Source organism: Hypanus sabinus, chromosome 17 (genome assembly GCF_030144855.1).
Source record: "Hypanus sabinus isolate sHypSab1 chromosome 17, sHypSab1.hap1, whole genome shotgun sequence".
NCBI lineage: Eukaryota > Metazoa > Chordata > Chondrichthyes > Myliobatiformes > Dasyatidae > Hypanus > Hypanus sabinus.
This window is the reverse complement of record NC_082722.1, coordinates 82,165,638-82,179,868: the sequence shown is the minus strand read 5'-3', so window position 1 is coordinate 82,179,868 and position 14,231 is coordinate 82,165,638. Positions and strand designations below refer to the sequence as shown.

At 52.3% G+C, this 14,231-nt stretch overlaps 1 protein-coding gene across 1 annotated transcript in view; it reads left to right on the top strand.

Moving 5' to 3' along the window:
• The first annotated feature begins 1,390 nt into the window (after positions 1-1,390).
• LOC132406641 (carbohydrate sulfotransferase 8-like) overlaps positions 1,391-14,231 on the top strand; it is a 126,856-nt gene continuing 114,015 nt past the window's right edge. The window contains exons 1-2 of the mRNA XM_059992443.1: positions 1,391-1,499; positions 1,601-1,800. Of these exons, the coding sequence (XP_059848426.1) occupies positions 1,391-1,499; positions 1,601-1,800 (309 nt within the window). The remainder of the gene's footprint in view (positions 1,500-1,600; positions 1,801-14,231) is intronic.

Here is a 14,231-nt window from a genome sequence, read left to right as displayed (position 1 = left end):
CTCCATGTGGCTGGTTTCATGTTCGGACCATCACCTTGATACTGGACTCTTGTGGGAGGGAGATGTACCGGGGGTGATAGTGGACTTGTGGGAGGGAGATGTACTGGGGATGATACTGGTCTCTTGGGGGTGAGGGGGGAGATGTACCGGGGGTGATACTGGACTCTTGGGGGGGGGAGATGTACCGGGGATGATACTGGACTCTTGCGGGGGGAGATGTACTGGGGATGATGCTGAATCCTTGGGGGCGGCGGGGAGATATACCGGGGGTGATACTGGACTCTTGGGGGGGTGGGAGATATACCGGGGGTGATACTGGACTACTGGACTCTTGGGGGGGGGAAATGTACCGGGGGTGATACTGGACTCTTGGGGGGGGGGGAGATGTACCGGGGGTGATACTGAATCCTCGGGGGCGGAGAGGGGAGATGTACCAGAGTTGATGCTGGATTTTCGGGGGGTGGGGTAGGTGTACTGGGGGTGATACTAGAGCAGGAAGAATTTCTGCATTTTCTGAGCAGAAGGAAGTTGGAATAATTAGATTCGGTTCAGAAAAGTGCAGGAGCATCATATGCAGCTAGTGACGCACAGCTTGTTCTGATGTGTGAGAATTTAATTCTCCATTTCTGCATTTGTGCAGGAGATACAAAGAACCAAATCAGAGGTGAAGACAACGAGAGACAGAGCGACTGATAGACTGAACGAAGGAGAAGGAGTGATAGATGTACGAGGGTGAAGCAGAGCAAAGGGGAGCTTCAGGAAAGTGAGAGAGAGAGTGTGAAAGAAAGGGGGATTGACAGATGGAAAGGACGTGACAAAGCAAGAGGCAGAGAGAACGAGAGAGGGAGTGAGAGAGAATGAGAGAGTGAGAGAGAACGAGAGAGAGTGTGAGAGCGAACGAGAGAGAGTGTGAGAGTGAACAAGAGAGAGAGAACGAGAGAGAGAGAGAGAGTGAGAGAGGAGAACAAAAGCAACAAGTGGTAGAGAGGGTAGTAGGTCTAGCCATTAAGGATTTGATTGAGGGAGGCTTAGACACTGAAGAGTGGTTGTATGGGAGAGTGAGTGAGTGAGAGAGAGAGTGCGTGAGAGCTAGAGAGCAAAAGCAGGAGGAAGAGAATCAGAGAGGGATAGGGTGGGGAGACTGGAAAAATCAGAGAGGGAGTGAGAGAGAGAGAGAGAGTGAGAGCAAAAGCAGGAGGAAGAGAATCAGAAGTAGAGGGTGGGGGGACAGAGAGTAGAAAAATCAGAGAGGGAGTGAGAGAGAGAGAGTAAAGGTGTGTGAGAGTGAGAGACAGAAAATGTGAGAGGAAGTGGAGAGTGGGAGGGGAGGGAGAGTGCAGGGTTACACAGTGAACTCCTGATCTTCACCTGGGTGCAGTGGTGTGTGACCATGAGGCTCTCGTACCTCTTCACCTTCATCCTCCTGTTCGGAATGCTGGGGCTGCTCTTCCTCATCCATATTCAGGACTTACTGGAGGTGAACCGCCAGGAGACCACAGGTCAGTCTCCTATCTTCTCCCTCTTCTGCTGTCTGTACCTGATTGGGGAGTGGACCCTGGGCTGGTGGGCGTCTGTACCATCCTGGTTTCTCGGGTTGCAGGCTCAGACGAGACGGGTGGGAAAGGGCAGGTAGAATTCAATCTGGAAAATTGTGAAGTAATTCTCTTTGGAAGTTGGAGCATGGAGGCAGAGCACAGGGCTAATGATAGAATTCTTAGCAATGGAGGAACAGAGGGATCTCAAGGTCTATATCCACCTCCTTCCAGTGATGCCACACAAATTGATAGCGTGGTTAAGAAGGTGTGTGGTGTGTTGGCCTTTAGTTGGAGCATTGAGTTCCAGATCTGGGAGGCAATGTTGAGGCCACATAAAACCCTGGTTTGACCACACTTGGAACATTGTATTCAGTTCTGGTAACTTCACCATAGGAAGGATGTGGAAGCTTTAGAGATGGTGCAGAGGAGATTCACCAGGATGCTGCCTGGATTAGAGAGGGTGCAGGGGAGATTCACCAGGATGCTGCCTGGATTAGAGAGGGTGCAGGGGAGATTCACCAGGATGCTGCCTGGATTAGAGAGGGTGCAGAGGAGATTCACCAGGATGCTGCCTGGATTAGAGAGGGTGCAGGGGAGATTCACCAGGATGCTGCCTGGATTAGAGAGGGTGCAGGGGAGAATCAGCAGGATGCTGCCTGGGTTAGAGAGGGTGCAGGGGAGATTCACCAGGATGCTGCCTGGATTAGAGAGGGTGCAGAGGAGATTCACCAGGATGCTGCCTGGATTAGAGAGGGTGCAGGGGAGATTCAGCAGGATGCTGCCTGGATTAGAGAGGGTGCAGGGGAGATTCACCAGGATGCTGCCTGGATTAGAGAGGGTGCAGGGGAGATTCAGCAGGATGCTGCCTGGATTAGAGTGGGTGCAGAGGAGATTCACCAGGATGCTGCCTGGATTAGAGAGGGTGCAGGGGAGATTCAGCAGGATGCTGCCTGGATTAGAGAGGGTGCAGGGGAGATTCACCAGGATGCTGCCTGGATTAGAGAGGGTGCAGGGGAGATTCAGCAGGATGCTGCCTGGATTAGAGAGGGTGCAGAGGAGATTCACCAGGATGCTGCCTGGATTAGAGAGGGTGCAGGGGAGATTCAGCAGGATGCTGCCTGGATTAGAGAGGGTGCAGGGGAGATTCACCAGGATGCTGCCTGGATTAGAGAGGGTGCAGGGGAGATTCAGCAGGATGCTGCCTGGATTAGAGTGGGTGCAGAGGAGATTCACCAGGATGCTGCCTGGATTAGAGAGGTGCAGGGGAGATTCAGCAGGATGCTGCCTGGATTAGAGAGGGTGCAGGGGAGATTCAGCAGGATGCTGCCTGGATTAGAGAGGGTGCAGAGGAGATTCACCAGGATGCTGCCTGGATTAGAGAGGGTGCAGAGGAGATTCACCAGGATGCTGTATGGATTAGAGAGGGTGCAGAGGAGATTCACCAGGATGCTGTCTGGATTAGAGAGGGTGCAGGGGAGATTCACCAGGATGCTGTCTGGATTAGAGAGGGTGCAGAGGAGATTCACCAGGATGCTGTATGGATTAGAGAGGGTGCAGAGGAGATTCACCAGGATGCTGTCTGGATTAGAGAGGGTGCAGAGGAGATTCACCAGGATGCTGTCTGGATTAGAGAGGGTGCAGAGGAGATTCACCAGGATGCTGACTGGATTAGAGAGGGTGCAGAGGAGATTCACCAGGATGCTGCCTGGATTAGAGAGGGTGCAGAGGAAATTCACCAGGGTGCTGTATGGATTAGAAAGTGTGCAGAGGAGATTCACCAGGATGCTGCCTGGATTAGAGAGCTTTAGAGAGGGTGCAGAGGAGATTCACCAGGATGCTGCCTGGACTAAAGAGTGTGCAGAGGAGATTCACCAGGATGCTGCCTGGATTAGAAAGGGTGCAGAGGAGATTTACCAGGATGCTGCCTGGATTAGAGAGGGTGCAGAGGAGATTCACCAGGATGCTGCCTGGATTAGAGAGGGTGCAGAGGAGATTCACCAGGATGCTGCCTGGATTAGAGAGGGTGCAGAGGAGATTCACCAGGATGCTGCCTGGACTAGAAAGGGTGCAGGGGAGATTCACCAGGATGCTGTCTGGGTTAGAGAGGGTGCAGAGGAGATTCACCAGGATGCTGTATGGATTAGAGAGGGTGCAGAGGAGATTCACCAGGATGCTGTCTGGATTAGAGAGGGTGCAGAGGAGATTCACCAGGATGCTGTCTGGATTAGAGAGGGTGCAGAGGAGATTCACCAGGATGCTGCCTGGATTAGAGAGTGTGCAGAGGAGATTCACCAGGATGCTGCCTGGATTAGAGAGGGTGCAGAGGAGATTCACCAGGATGCTGCCTGGATTAGAGAGGGTGCAGAGGAGATTCACCAGGATGCTGCCTGGACTAGAGAGGGTGCAGAGGAGATTCACCAGGATGCTGTCTGGATTAGAGAGGGTGCAGAGGAGATTCACCAGGATGCTGTATGGATTAGAGAGGGTGCAGAGGAGATTCACCAGGATGCTGCCTGGATTAGAGAGGGTGCAGAGGAGATTCACCAGGATACTGCCTGGATTAGAAAGGGTGCAGAGGAGATTCACCAGGATGCTCCCTGGATTAGAGAGGGTGCAGAGGAGATTCACCAGGATGCTGCCTGGATTAGAGAGGGTGCAGAGGAGATTCACCAGGATGCTGCCTGGACTAGAGAGGGTGCAGGGGAGATTCACCAGGATGCTGTCTGGATTAGAGAGGGTGCAGAGGAGATTCACCAGGATGCTGTATGGATTAGAGAGGGTGCAGAGGAGATTCACCATGATGCTGTCTGGATTAGAGAGGGTGCAGAGGAGATTCACCAGGATGCTGCCTGGATTAGAGAGGGTGCAGAGGAGATTCACCAGGATGCTGCCTGGATTAGAAAAGGTGCAGAGGAGATTTACCAGGATGCTGCCTGGATTAGAGAGGGTGCAGAGGAGATTCACCAGGATGCTGCCTGGATTAGAGAGGGTGCAGAGGAGATTCACCAGGATGCTGCCTGGACTAGAGAGGGTGCAGAGGAGATTCACCAGGATGCTGTCTGGATTAGAGAGGGTGCAGAGGAGATTCACTAGCTTGCTGCCTGGATTAGAGAGTGTGCAGAGGAGATTCACCAGGATGCTGCCTGGATTAGAGAGGGTGCAGAGGAGATTCACCAGGATGCTGCCTGGATTAGAAAGGGTGCAGAGGAGATTCACCAGGATGCTGCCAGGATTAGAGAGGGTGCAGAGGAGATTCACCAGGATGCTGTCTGGATTAGAGAGGGTGCAGAGGAGATTCACCAGGATGCTGCCTGGACTAGAGAGGGTGCAGAGGAGATTCACCAGGATGCTGTCTGGATTAGAGAGGGTGCAGAGGAGATTCACCAGGATGCTGTATGGATTAGAGAGGGTGCAGAGGAGATTCACCAGGATGCTGTCTGGATTAGAGAGGGTGCAGAGGAGATTCACCAGGATGCTGCCTGGATTGGAGAGGGTGCAGAGGAGATTCACCAGGATGCTGCCTGGACTAGAGAGGGTGCAGAGGAGATTCACCAGGATGCTGTCTGGATTAGAGAGGGTGCAGAGGAGATTCACCAGGATGCTGCCTGGATTAGAGAGGGTGCAGAGGAGATTCACCAGGATGCTGCCTGGATTAGAGAAGGTGCAGAGGAGATTCACCAGGATGCTGCCTGGATTAGAGAGGGTGCAGAGGAGATTCACCAGGATGCTGCCTGGATTAGAGAGGGTGCAGAGGAGATTCACCAGGATGCTGCCTGGATTAGAGAGGGTGCAGAGGAGATTCACCAGGATGCTGCCTGGATTAGAGAGGGTGCAGAGGAGATTCACCAGGATGCTGTATGGATTAGAGAGGGTGCAGAGGAGATTCACCAGGATGCTGTCTGGATTAGAGAGGGTGCAGAGGAGATTCACCAGGATGCTGTATGGATTAGAGAGGGTGCAGAGGAGATTCACCAGGATGCTGCCTGGATTAGAGAGGGTGCAGAGGAGATTCACCAGGATACTGCCAGGATTAGAAAGGGTGCAGAGGAGATTCACCAGGATGCTGCCTGGATTAGAGAGGGTGCAGAGGAGATTCACCAGGATGCTGCCTGGATTAGAGAGGGTGCAGAGGAGATTCACCAGGATGCTGCCTGGACTAGAGAGGGTGCAGGGGAGATTCACCAGGATGCTGTCTGGATTAGAGAGGGTGCAGAGGAGATTCACCAGGATGCTGTATGGATTAGAGAGGGTGCAGAGGAGATTCACCATGATGCTGTCTGGATTAGAGAGGGTGCAGAGGAGATTCACCAGGATGCTGCCTGGATTAGAGAGGGTGCAGAGGAGATTCACCAGGATGCTGCCTGGATTAGAAAGGGTGCACAGGAGATTTACCAGGATGCTGCCTGGATTAGAGAGGGTGCAGAGGAGATTCACCAGGATGCTGCCTGGATTAGAGAGGGTGCAGAGGAGATTCACCAGGATGCTGCCTGGACTAGAGAGGGTGCAGAGGAGATTCACCAGGATGCTGTCTGGATTAGAGAGGGTGCAGAGGAGATTCACCAGCTTGCTGTCTGGATTAGAGAGGGTGCAGAGGAGATTCACCAGGATGCTGCCTGGATTAGAGAGTGTGCAGAGGAGATTCACCAGGATGCTGCCTGGATTAGAGAGGGTGCAGAGGAGATTCACCAGGATGCTGCCTGGATTAGAGAGGGTGCAGAGGAGATTCACCAGGATGCTGCCTGGACTAGAGAGGGTGCAGAGGAGATTCACCAGGATGCTGTCTGGATTAGAGAGGGTGCAGAGGAGATTCACCAGGATGCTGTATGGATTAGAGAGGGTGCAGAGGAGATTCACCAGGATGCTGCCTGGATTAGAGAGGGTGCAGAGGAGATTCACCAGGATACTGCCTGGATTAGAAAGGGTGCAGAGGAGATTCACCAGGATGCTGCCTGGACTAGAGAGGGTGCAGGGGAGATTCACCAGGATGCTGTCTGGATTAGAGAGGGTGCAGAGGAGATTCACCAGGATGCTGTATGGATTAGAGAGGGTGCAGAGGAGATTCACCATGATGCTGTCTGGATTAGAGAGGGTGCAGAGGAGATTCACCAGGATGCTGCCTGGATTAGAGAGGGTGCAGAGGAGATTCACCAGGATGCTGCCTGGATTAGAAAAGGTGCAGAGGAGATTTACCAGGATGCTGCCTGGATTAGAGAGGGTGCAGAGGAGATTCACCAGGATGCTGCCTGGATTAGAGAGGGTGCAGAGGAGATTCACCAGGATGCTGCCTGGATTAGAGAGGGTGCAGAGGAGATTCACCAGGATACTGCCTGGATTAGAAAGGGTGCAGAGGAGATTCACCAGGATGCTGCCTGGACTAGAGAGGGTGCAGGGGAGATTCACCAGGATGCTGTCTGGATTAGAGAGGGTGCAGAGGAGATTCACCAGGATGCTGTATGGATTAGAGAGGGTGCAGAGGAGATTCACCATGATGCTGTCTGGATTAGAGAGGGTGCAGAGGAGATTCACCAGGATGCTGCCTGGATTAGAGAGGGTGCAGAGGAGATTCACCAGGATGCTGCCTGGATTAGAAAAGGTGCAGAGGAGATTTACCAGGATGCTGCCTGGATTAGAGAGGGTGCAGAGGAGATTCACCAGGATGCTGCCTGGATTAGAGAGGGTGCAGAGGAGATTCACCAGGATGCTGCCTGGACTAGAGAGGGTGCAGAGGAGATTCACCAGGATGCTGTCTGGATTAGAGAGGGTGCAGAGGAGATTCACCAGCTTGCTGCCTGGATTAGAGAGTGTGCAGAGGAGATTCACCAGGATGCTGCCTGGATTAGAGAGGGTGCAGAGGAGATTCACCAGGATGCTGCCTGGATTAGAAAGGGTGCAGAGGAGATTCACCAGGATGCTGCCAGGATTAGAGAGGGTGCAGAGGAGATTCACCAGGATGCTGTCTGGATTAGAGAGGGTGCAGAGGAGATTCACCAGGATGCTGCCTGGACTAGAGAGGGTGCAGAGAAGATTCACCAGGATGCTGTCTGGATTAGAGAGGGTGCAGAGGAGATTCACCAGGATGCTGTATGGATTAGAGAGGGTGCAGAGGAGATTCACCAGGATGCTGTCTGGATTAGAGAGGGTGCAGAGGAGATTCACCAGGATGCTGCCTGGATTGGAGAGGGTGCAGAGGAGATTCACCAGGATGCTGCCTGGACTAGAGAGGGTGCAGAGGAGATTCACCAGGATGCTGTCTGGATTAGAGAGGGTGCAGAGGAGATTCACCAGGATGCTGCCTGGATTAGAGAGGGTGCAGAGGAGATTCACCAGGATGCTGCCTGGATTAGAGAAGGTGCAGAGGAGATTCACCAGGATGCTGCCTGGATTAGAGAGGGTGCAGAGGAGATTCACCAGGATGCTGCCTGGATTAGAGAGGGTGCAGAGGAGATTCACCAGGATGCTGCCTGGATTAGAGAGGGTGCAGAGGAGATTCACCAGGATGCTGCCTGGATTAGAGAGGGTGCAGAGGAGATTCACCAGGATGCTGTATGGATTAGAGAGGGTGCAGAGGAGATTCACCAGGATGCTGTCTGGATTAGAGAGGGTGCAGAGGAGATTGACCAGGATGCTGTATGGATTAGAGAGGGTGCAGAGGAGATTCACCAGGATGCTGCCTGGATTAGAGAGGGTGCAGAGGAGATTCACCAGGATACTGCCAGGATTAGAAAGGGTGCAGAGGAGATTCACCAGGATGCTGCCTGGATTAGAGAGGGTGCAGAGGAGATTCACCAGGATGCTGCCTGGATTAGAGAGGGTGCAGAGGAGATTCACCAGGATGCTGCCTGGACTAGAGAGGGTGCAGGGGAGATTCACCAGGATGCTGTCTGGATTAGAGAGGGTGCAGAGGAGATTCACCAGGATGCTGTATGGATTAGAGAGGGTGCAGAGGAGATTCACCATGATGCTGTCTGGATTAGAGAGGGTGCAGAGGAGATTCACCAGGATGCTGCCTGGATTAGAGAGGGTGCAGAGGAGATTCACCAGGATGCTGCCTGGATTAGAAAGGGTGCACAGGAGATTTACCAGGATGCTGCCTGGATTAGAGAGGGTGCAGAGGAGATTCACCAGGATGCTGCCTGGATTAGAGAGGGTGCAGAGGAGATTCACCAGGATGCTGCCTGGACTAGAGAGGGTGCAGAGGAGATTCACCAAGATGCCGTCTGGATTAGAGAGGGTGCAGAGGAGATTCACCAGCTTGCTGCCTGGATTAGAGAGTGTGCAGAGGAGATTCACCAGGATGCTGTATGGATTAGAGAGGGTGCAGAGGAGGTTCACCAGGATGCTGCCAGGATTAGAGAGGGTGCAGAGGAGATTCACCAGGATGCTGTCTGGATTAGAGAGGGTGCAGAGGAGATTCACCAGGATGCTGCCTGGACTAGAGAGGGTGCAGAGGAGATTCACCAGGATGCTGTCTGGATTAGAGGGTGCAGAGGAGATTCACCAGGATGCTGCCTGGATTAGAGAGGGTGCAGAGGAGATTCACCAGGATGCTGCCTGGATTAGAGAGGGTGCAGAGGAGATTCACCAGGATGCTGCCTGGATTAGAGAGGGTGCAGAGGAGATTCACCAGGATGCTGCCTGGATTAGAGAGGGTGCAGAGGAGATTCACCAGGATGCTGCCTGGATTAGAGAGGGTTCAGAGGAGATTCACCAGGATGCTGCCTGGATTAGAGAGGGTGCAGAGGAGATTCACCAGGATGCTGTATGGATTAGAGAGGGTGCAGAGGAGATTCACCAGGATGCTGTCTGGATTAGAGAGGGTGCAGAGGAGATTCACCAGGATGCTGTATGGATTAGAGAGGGTGCAGAGGAGATTCACCAGGATGCTGCCTGGATTAGAGAGGGTGCAGAGGAGATTCACCAGGATACTGCCTGGATTAGAAAGGGTGCAGAGGAGATTCACCAGGATGCTGCCTGGATTAGAGAGGGTGCAGAGGAGATTCACCAGGATGCTGCCTGGATTAGAGAGGGTGCAGAGGAGATTCACCAGGATGCTGCCTGGACTAGAGAGGGTGCAGGGGAGATTCACCAGGATGCTGTCTGGATTAGAGAGGGTGCAGAGGAGATTCACCAGGATGCTGTATGGATTAGAGAGGGTGCAGAGGAGATTCACCATGATGCTGTCTGGATTAGAGAGGGTGCAGAGGAGATTCACCAGGATGCTGCCTGGATTAGAGAGGGTGCAGAGGAGATTCACCAGGATGCTGCCTGGATTAGAAAGGGTGCAGAGGAGATTTACCAGGATGCTGCCTGGATTAGAGAGGGTGCAGAGGAGATTCACCAGGATGCTGCCTGGATTAGAGAGGGTGCAGAGGAGATTCACCAGGATGCTGCCTGGACTAGAGAGGGTGCAGAGGAGATTCACCAGGATGCTGCCTGGATTAGAGAGGGTGCAGAGGAGAATCACCAGGATGCTGCCTGGATTAGAGAGGGTGCAGAGGAGATTCACCAGGATGCTGCCTGGACTAGAGAGGGTGCAGAGGAGATTCACCAAGATGCCGTCTGGATTAGAGAGGGTGCAGAGGAGATTCACCAGCTTGCTGCCTGGATTAGAGAGTGTGCAGAGGAGATTCACCAGGATGCTGCCTGGATTAGAGAGGGTGCAGAGGAGATACACCAGGATGCTGCCTGGCTTAGAGAGGGTTCAGAGGAGATTCACCGGGATGCTGCCTGGATTAGAGAGGGTGCAGAGGAGATTCACCAGGATGCTGTATGGATTAGAGAGGGTGCAGAGGAGATTCACCAGGATGCTGCCTGGATTAGAGAGGGTGCAGAGGAGATTCACCAGGATGCTGCCTGGATTAGAGAGGGTGCAGAGGAGATTCACCAGGATGCTGCCTGGATTAGAAAGGGTGCAGAGGAGATTTACCAGGATGCTGCCTGGATTAGAGAGGGTGCAGAGGAGATTCACCAGGATGCTGCCTGGATTAGAGAGGGTGCAGAGGAGATTCACCAGGATGCTGCCTGGACTAGAGAGGGTGCAGGGGAGATTCACCAGGATGCTGTCTGGATTAGAGTGGGTGCAGAGGAGATTCACCAGGATGCTGTATGGATTAGAGAGGGTGCAGAGGAGATTCACCAGGATGCTGTCTGGATTAGAGAGGGTGCAGAAGAGATTCACCAGGATGCTGCCTGGATTAGAGAGGGTGCAGAGGAGATTTACCAGGATGCTGCCTGGATTAGAGAGGGTGCAGATGAGATTCACCTGGCTGCTGCCTGGATTAGAGAGGGTGCAGAGGAGATTTACCAGGATGCTGCCTGGACTAGAGAGGGTGCAGAGGAGATTCACCAGGATGCTGCCTGGATTAGAGAGGGTGCAGAGGAGATTCACCAGGATGCCGCCTGGACTAGAGAGGGTGCAGAGGAGATTCACCAGGATGCCGTCTGGATTTGAGAGGGTGCAGAGGAGATTCACCAGCTTGCTGCCTGGATTAGAGAGTGTGCAGAGGAGATTCACCAGGATGCTGCCTGGATTAGAGAGGGTGCAGAGGAGATTCACCAGGATGCTGCCTGGATTAGAAAGGGTGCAGAGGAGATTCACCTGGATGCTGCCAGGATTAGAGAGGGTGCAGAGGAGATTCACCAGGATGCTGTCTGGATTAGAGAGGGTGCAGAGGAGATTCACCAGGATGCTGCCTGGACTAGAGAGGGTGCAGAGGAGATTCACCAGGATGCTGTCTGGATTAGAGAGGGTGCAGAGGAGATTCACCAGGATGCTGTCTGGATTAGAGAGTGTGCAGAGGAGATTCACCAGGATGCTGCCTGGATTAGAGAGGGTGCAGAGGAGATTCACCAGGATGCTGCCTGGATTAGAGAGGGTGCAGAGGAGATTCACCAGGATGCCGCCTGGATTAGAGAGGGTGGAGAGGAGATTCACCAGGATGCTGTCTGGATTAGAGAGGGTGCAGAGGAGATTCACCAGGATGCTGTCTGGATTAGAGAGGGTGGAGAGGAGATTCACCGGGATGCTTCCTGGATTAGAAAGGGTGCAGAGGAGATTCACCAGGATGCTGTATGGATTAGAGAGGGTGCAGAGGAGATTTACCAGGATGCTGTATGGATTAGAGAGGGTGCAGAGGACATTCACCAGGATGCTGCCTGGATTAGAGAGGGTGCAGAGGAGATTCACCAGGATGCTGCCTGGATTAGAAAGGGTGCAGAGGAGATTCACCTGGATGCTGCCAGGATTAGAGAGGGTGCAGAGGAGATTCACCAGGATGCTGTCTGGATTAGAGAGGGTGCAGAGGAGATTCACCAGGATGCTGCCTGGACTAGAGAGGGTGCAGAGGAGATTCACCAGGATGCTGTCTGGATTAGAGAGGGTGCAGAGGAGATTCACCAGGATGCTGTCTGGATTAGAGAGTGTGCAGAGGAGATTCACCAGGATGCTGCCTGGATTAGAGAGGGTGCAGAGGAGATTCACCAGGATGCTGCCTGGATTAGAGAGGGTGCAGAGGAGATTCACCAGGATGCCGCCTGGATTAGAGAGGGTGGAGAGGAGATTCACCAGGATGCTGTCTGGATTAGAGAGGGTGCAGAGGAGATTCACCAGGATGCTGTCTGGATTAGAGAGGGTGGAGAGGAGATTCACCGGGATGCTGCCTGGATTAGAAAGGGTGCAGAGGAGATTCACCAGGATGCTGTATGGATTAGAGAGGGTGCAGAGGAGATTTACCAGGATGCTGTATGGATTAGAGAGGGTGCAATGGACATTCACCAGGATGCCGCCTGGATTAGAGAGGGTGCAGAGGAGATTCACCAGGATGCTGCCTGGATTAGAGAGGGTGCAGAGGAGATTCACCAGGATGCTGTATGGATTAGAGAGGGTGCAGAGGAGATTCACCAGGATGCTGCCTGGATTAGAGAGGGTGCAGAGGAGATTCACCAGGATGCCGCCTGGATTAGAGAGGGTGCAGAGGAGATTCACCAGGATGCTGCCTGGACTGGAGAGGGTGCAGAGGAGATTCACCAGGATGCTGTCTGGATTAGAGAGTTTGTCTGTTGAGGAAAGTTTGAGCAAGCTGGAGTCTTTCTCTTTGGAGAGGCGGAGGCTGAGAGCTGACTTGACCGAGTTGATGGAGGTGTACAAGATACATAGAGAGGGCAGCCAGAGACTTTTCCCCAGGGTGGAAATGACAAATACAAGGGGAAATAATTTTATGGTGATTGGAGGAAAGTATAAGCAGACATCAGAAGTAAGTTCTTTACACAGTGGTGGGTGTCTGAAATGTGTTAACAAGGATGGATCTGGAGGCAGAAAACTTAGCGGCATTTAAAAGACTCTTAGTTAGATGGACAACAGGAAATTGGAGGGCTATGTGGGAGAGAAATATTAGATTGACCTTAGGGTAGGTCGAAATGTTGGTGCAACATAGTGAACCAAAGGGCTGTACTGTTCTGTACTATTCTAAACAATCTCCAATGTTGGAGAGGAACCATTTTCAAATTATTAATGTAACCAGAAAACATGGAACTGCCCGAAGGATTTTGGAGACGTTCCTCTGAATCCTGTAGAGCTGGAGTCTGAATGCGGGAGAATTTAATTCCAGTATTCCTTACTACAGTCATGGGGTGAGTGGATCGCTACAGTAACATAATAGTTAGTGTATAGGATTTAGTGTAAGGTGTCATGGTAACGCAGTACTCATTGTGTAGCATTTAGCATAGAGTACCATGGTAACAGCGTTAAGTGTAGGATCCCCTGGTAACGTAGTGTTCAGTGTCGGGTGTCACTGTAATGTAGTGTTCAGCCTCGGCTACCAGGGTAACGTAGTGGTTAGTGTGTAAGGTATAGTATGTCACTGTAACGTAGTGTTCAGTGTCGGGTGACTGGGTAACGTAGTGGTTAGTGTGTAAGGTATAGTATGTCACTGTAACGTAGTGTTCAGTGTCGGGTGTCACTGTAACGTAGTGTTCAGTGTCGGGTGACGGGTTACGTAGTGGTTAGTGTGTAAGGTATAGTATGTCACTGTAACATAGTGTTCAGTGTCGGGTGTCACTGTAACGTAGTGTTCAGTGTCGGGTACCAGGGTAACGTAGTGGTTAGTGTGTAAGGTATAGTATGTCACTGTAACGTAGTGTTCAGTGTCGGGTGTCACTGTAACGTAGTGTTCAGTGTCGGGTACCAGGGTAACGTAGTGGTTAGTGTGTAAGGTATAGTATGTCACTGTAACGTAGTGTTCAGTGTCGGGTGTCACTGTAACGTAGTGTTCAGTGTCGGGTACCAGGGTAACGTAGTGGTTAGTGTGTAAGGTATAGTATGTCACTGTAATGTAGTGTTCAGTGTCGGGTGTCACTGTAATGTAGTGTTCAGTGTCGGGTACCAGGGTAACGTAGTGGTTAGTGTGTAAGGTATAGTATGTCACTGTAACGTAGTGTTCAGTGTCGGGTGACTGGGTAACGTAGTGTTCAGTGTCGGGTGACGGGTTACGTAGTGGTTAGTGTGTAAGGTATAGTATGTCACTGTAACGTAGTGTTCAGTGTCGGGTGTCACTGTAATGTAGTGTTCAGTGTCGGGTACCAGGGTAACGTAGTGGTTAGTGTGTAAGGTATAGTATGTCACTGTAACGTAGTGTTCAGTGTCGGGTGTCACTGTAACGTAGTGTTTAGTGTCGGGTGACGGGTTACGTAGTGGTTAGT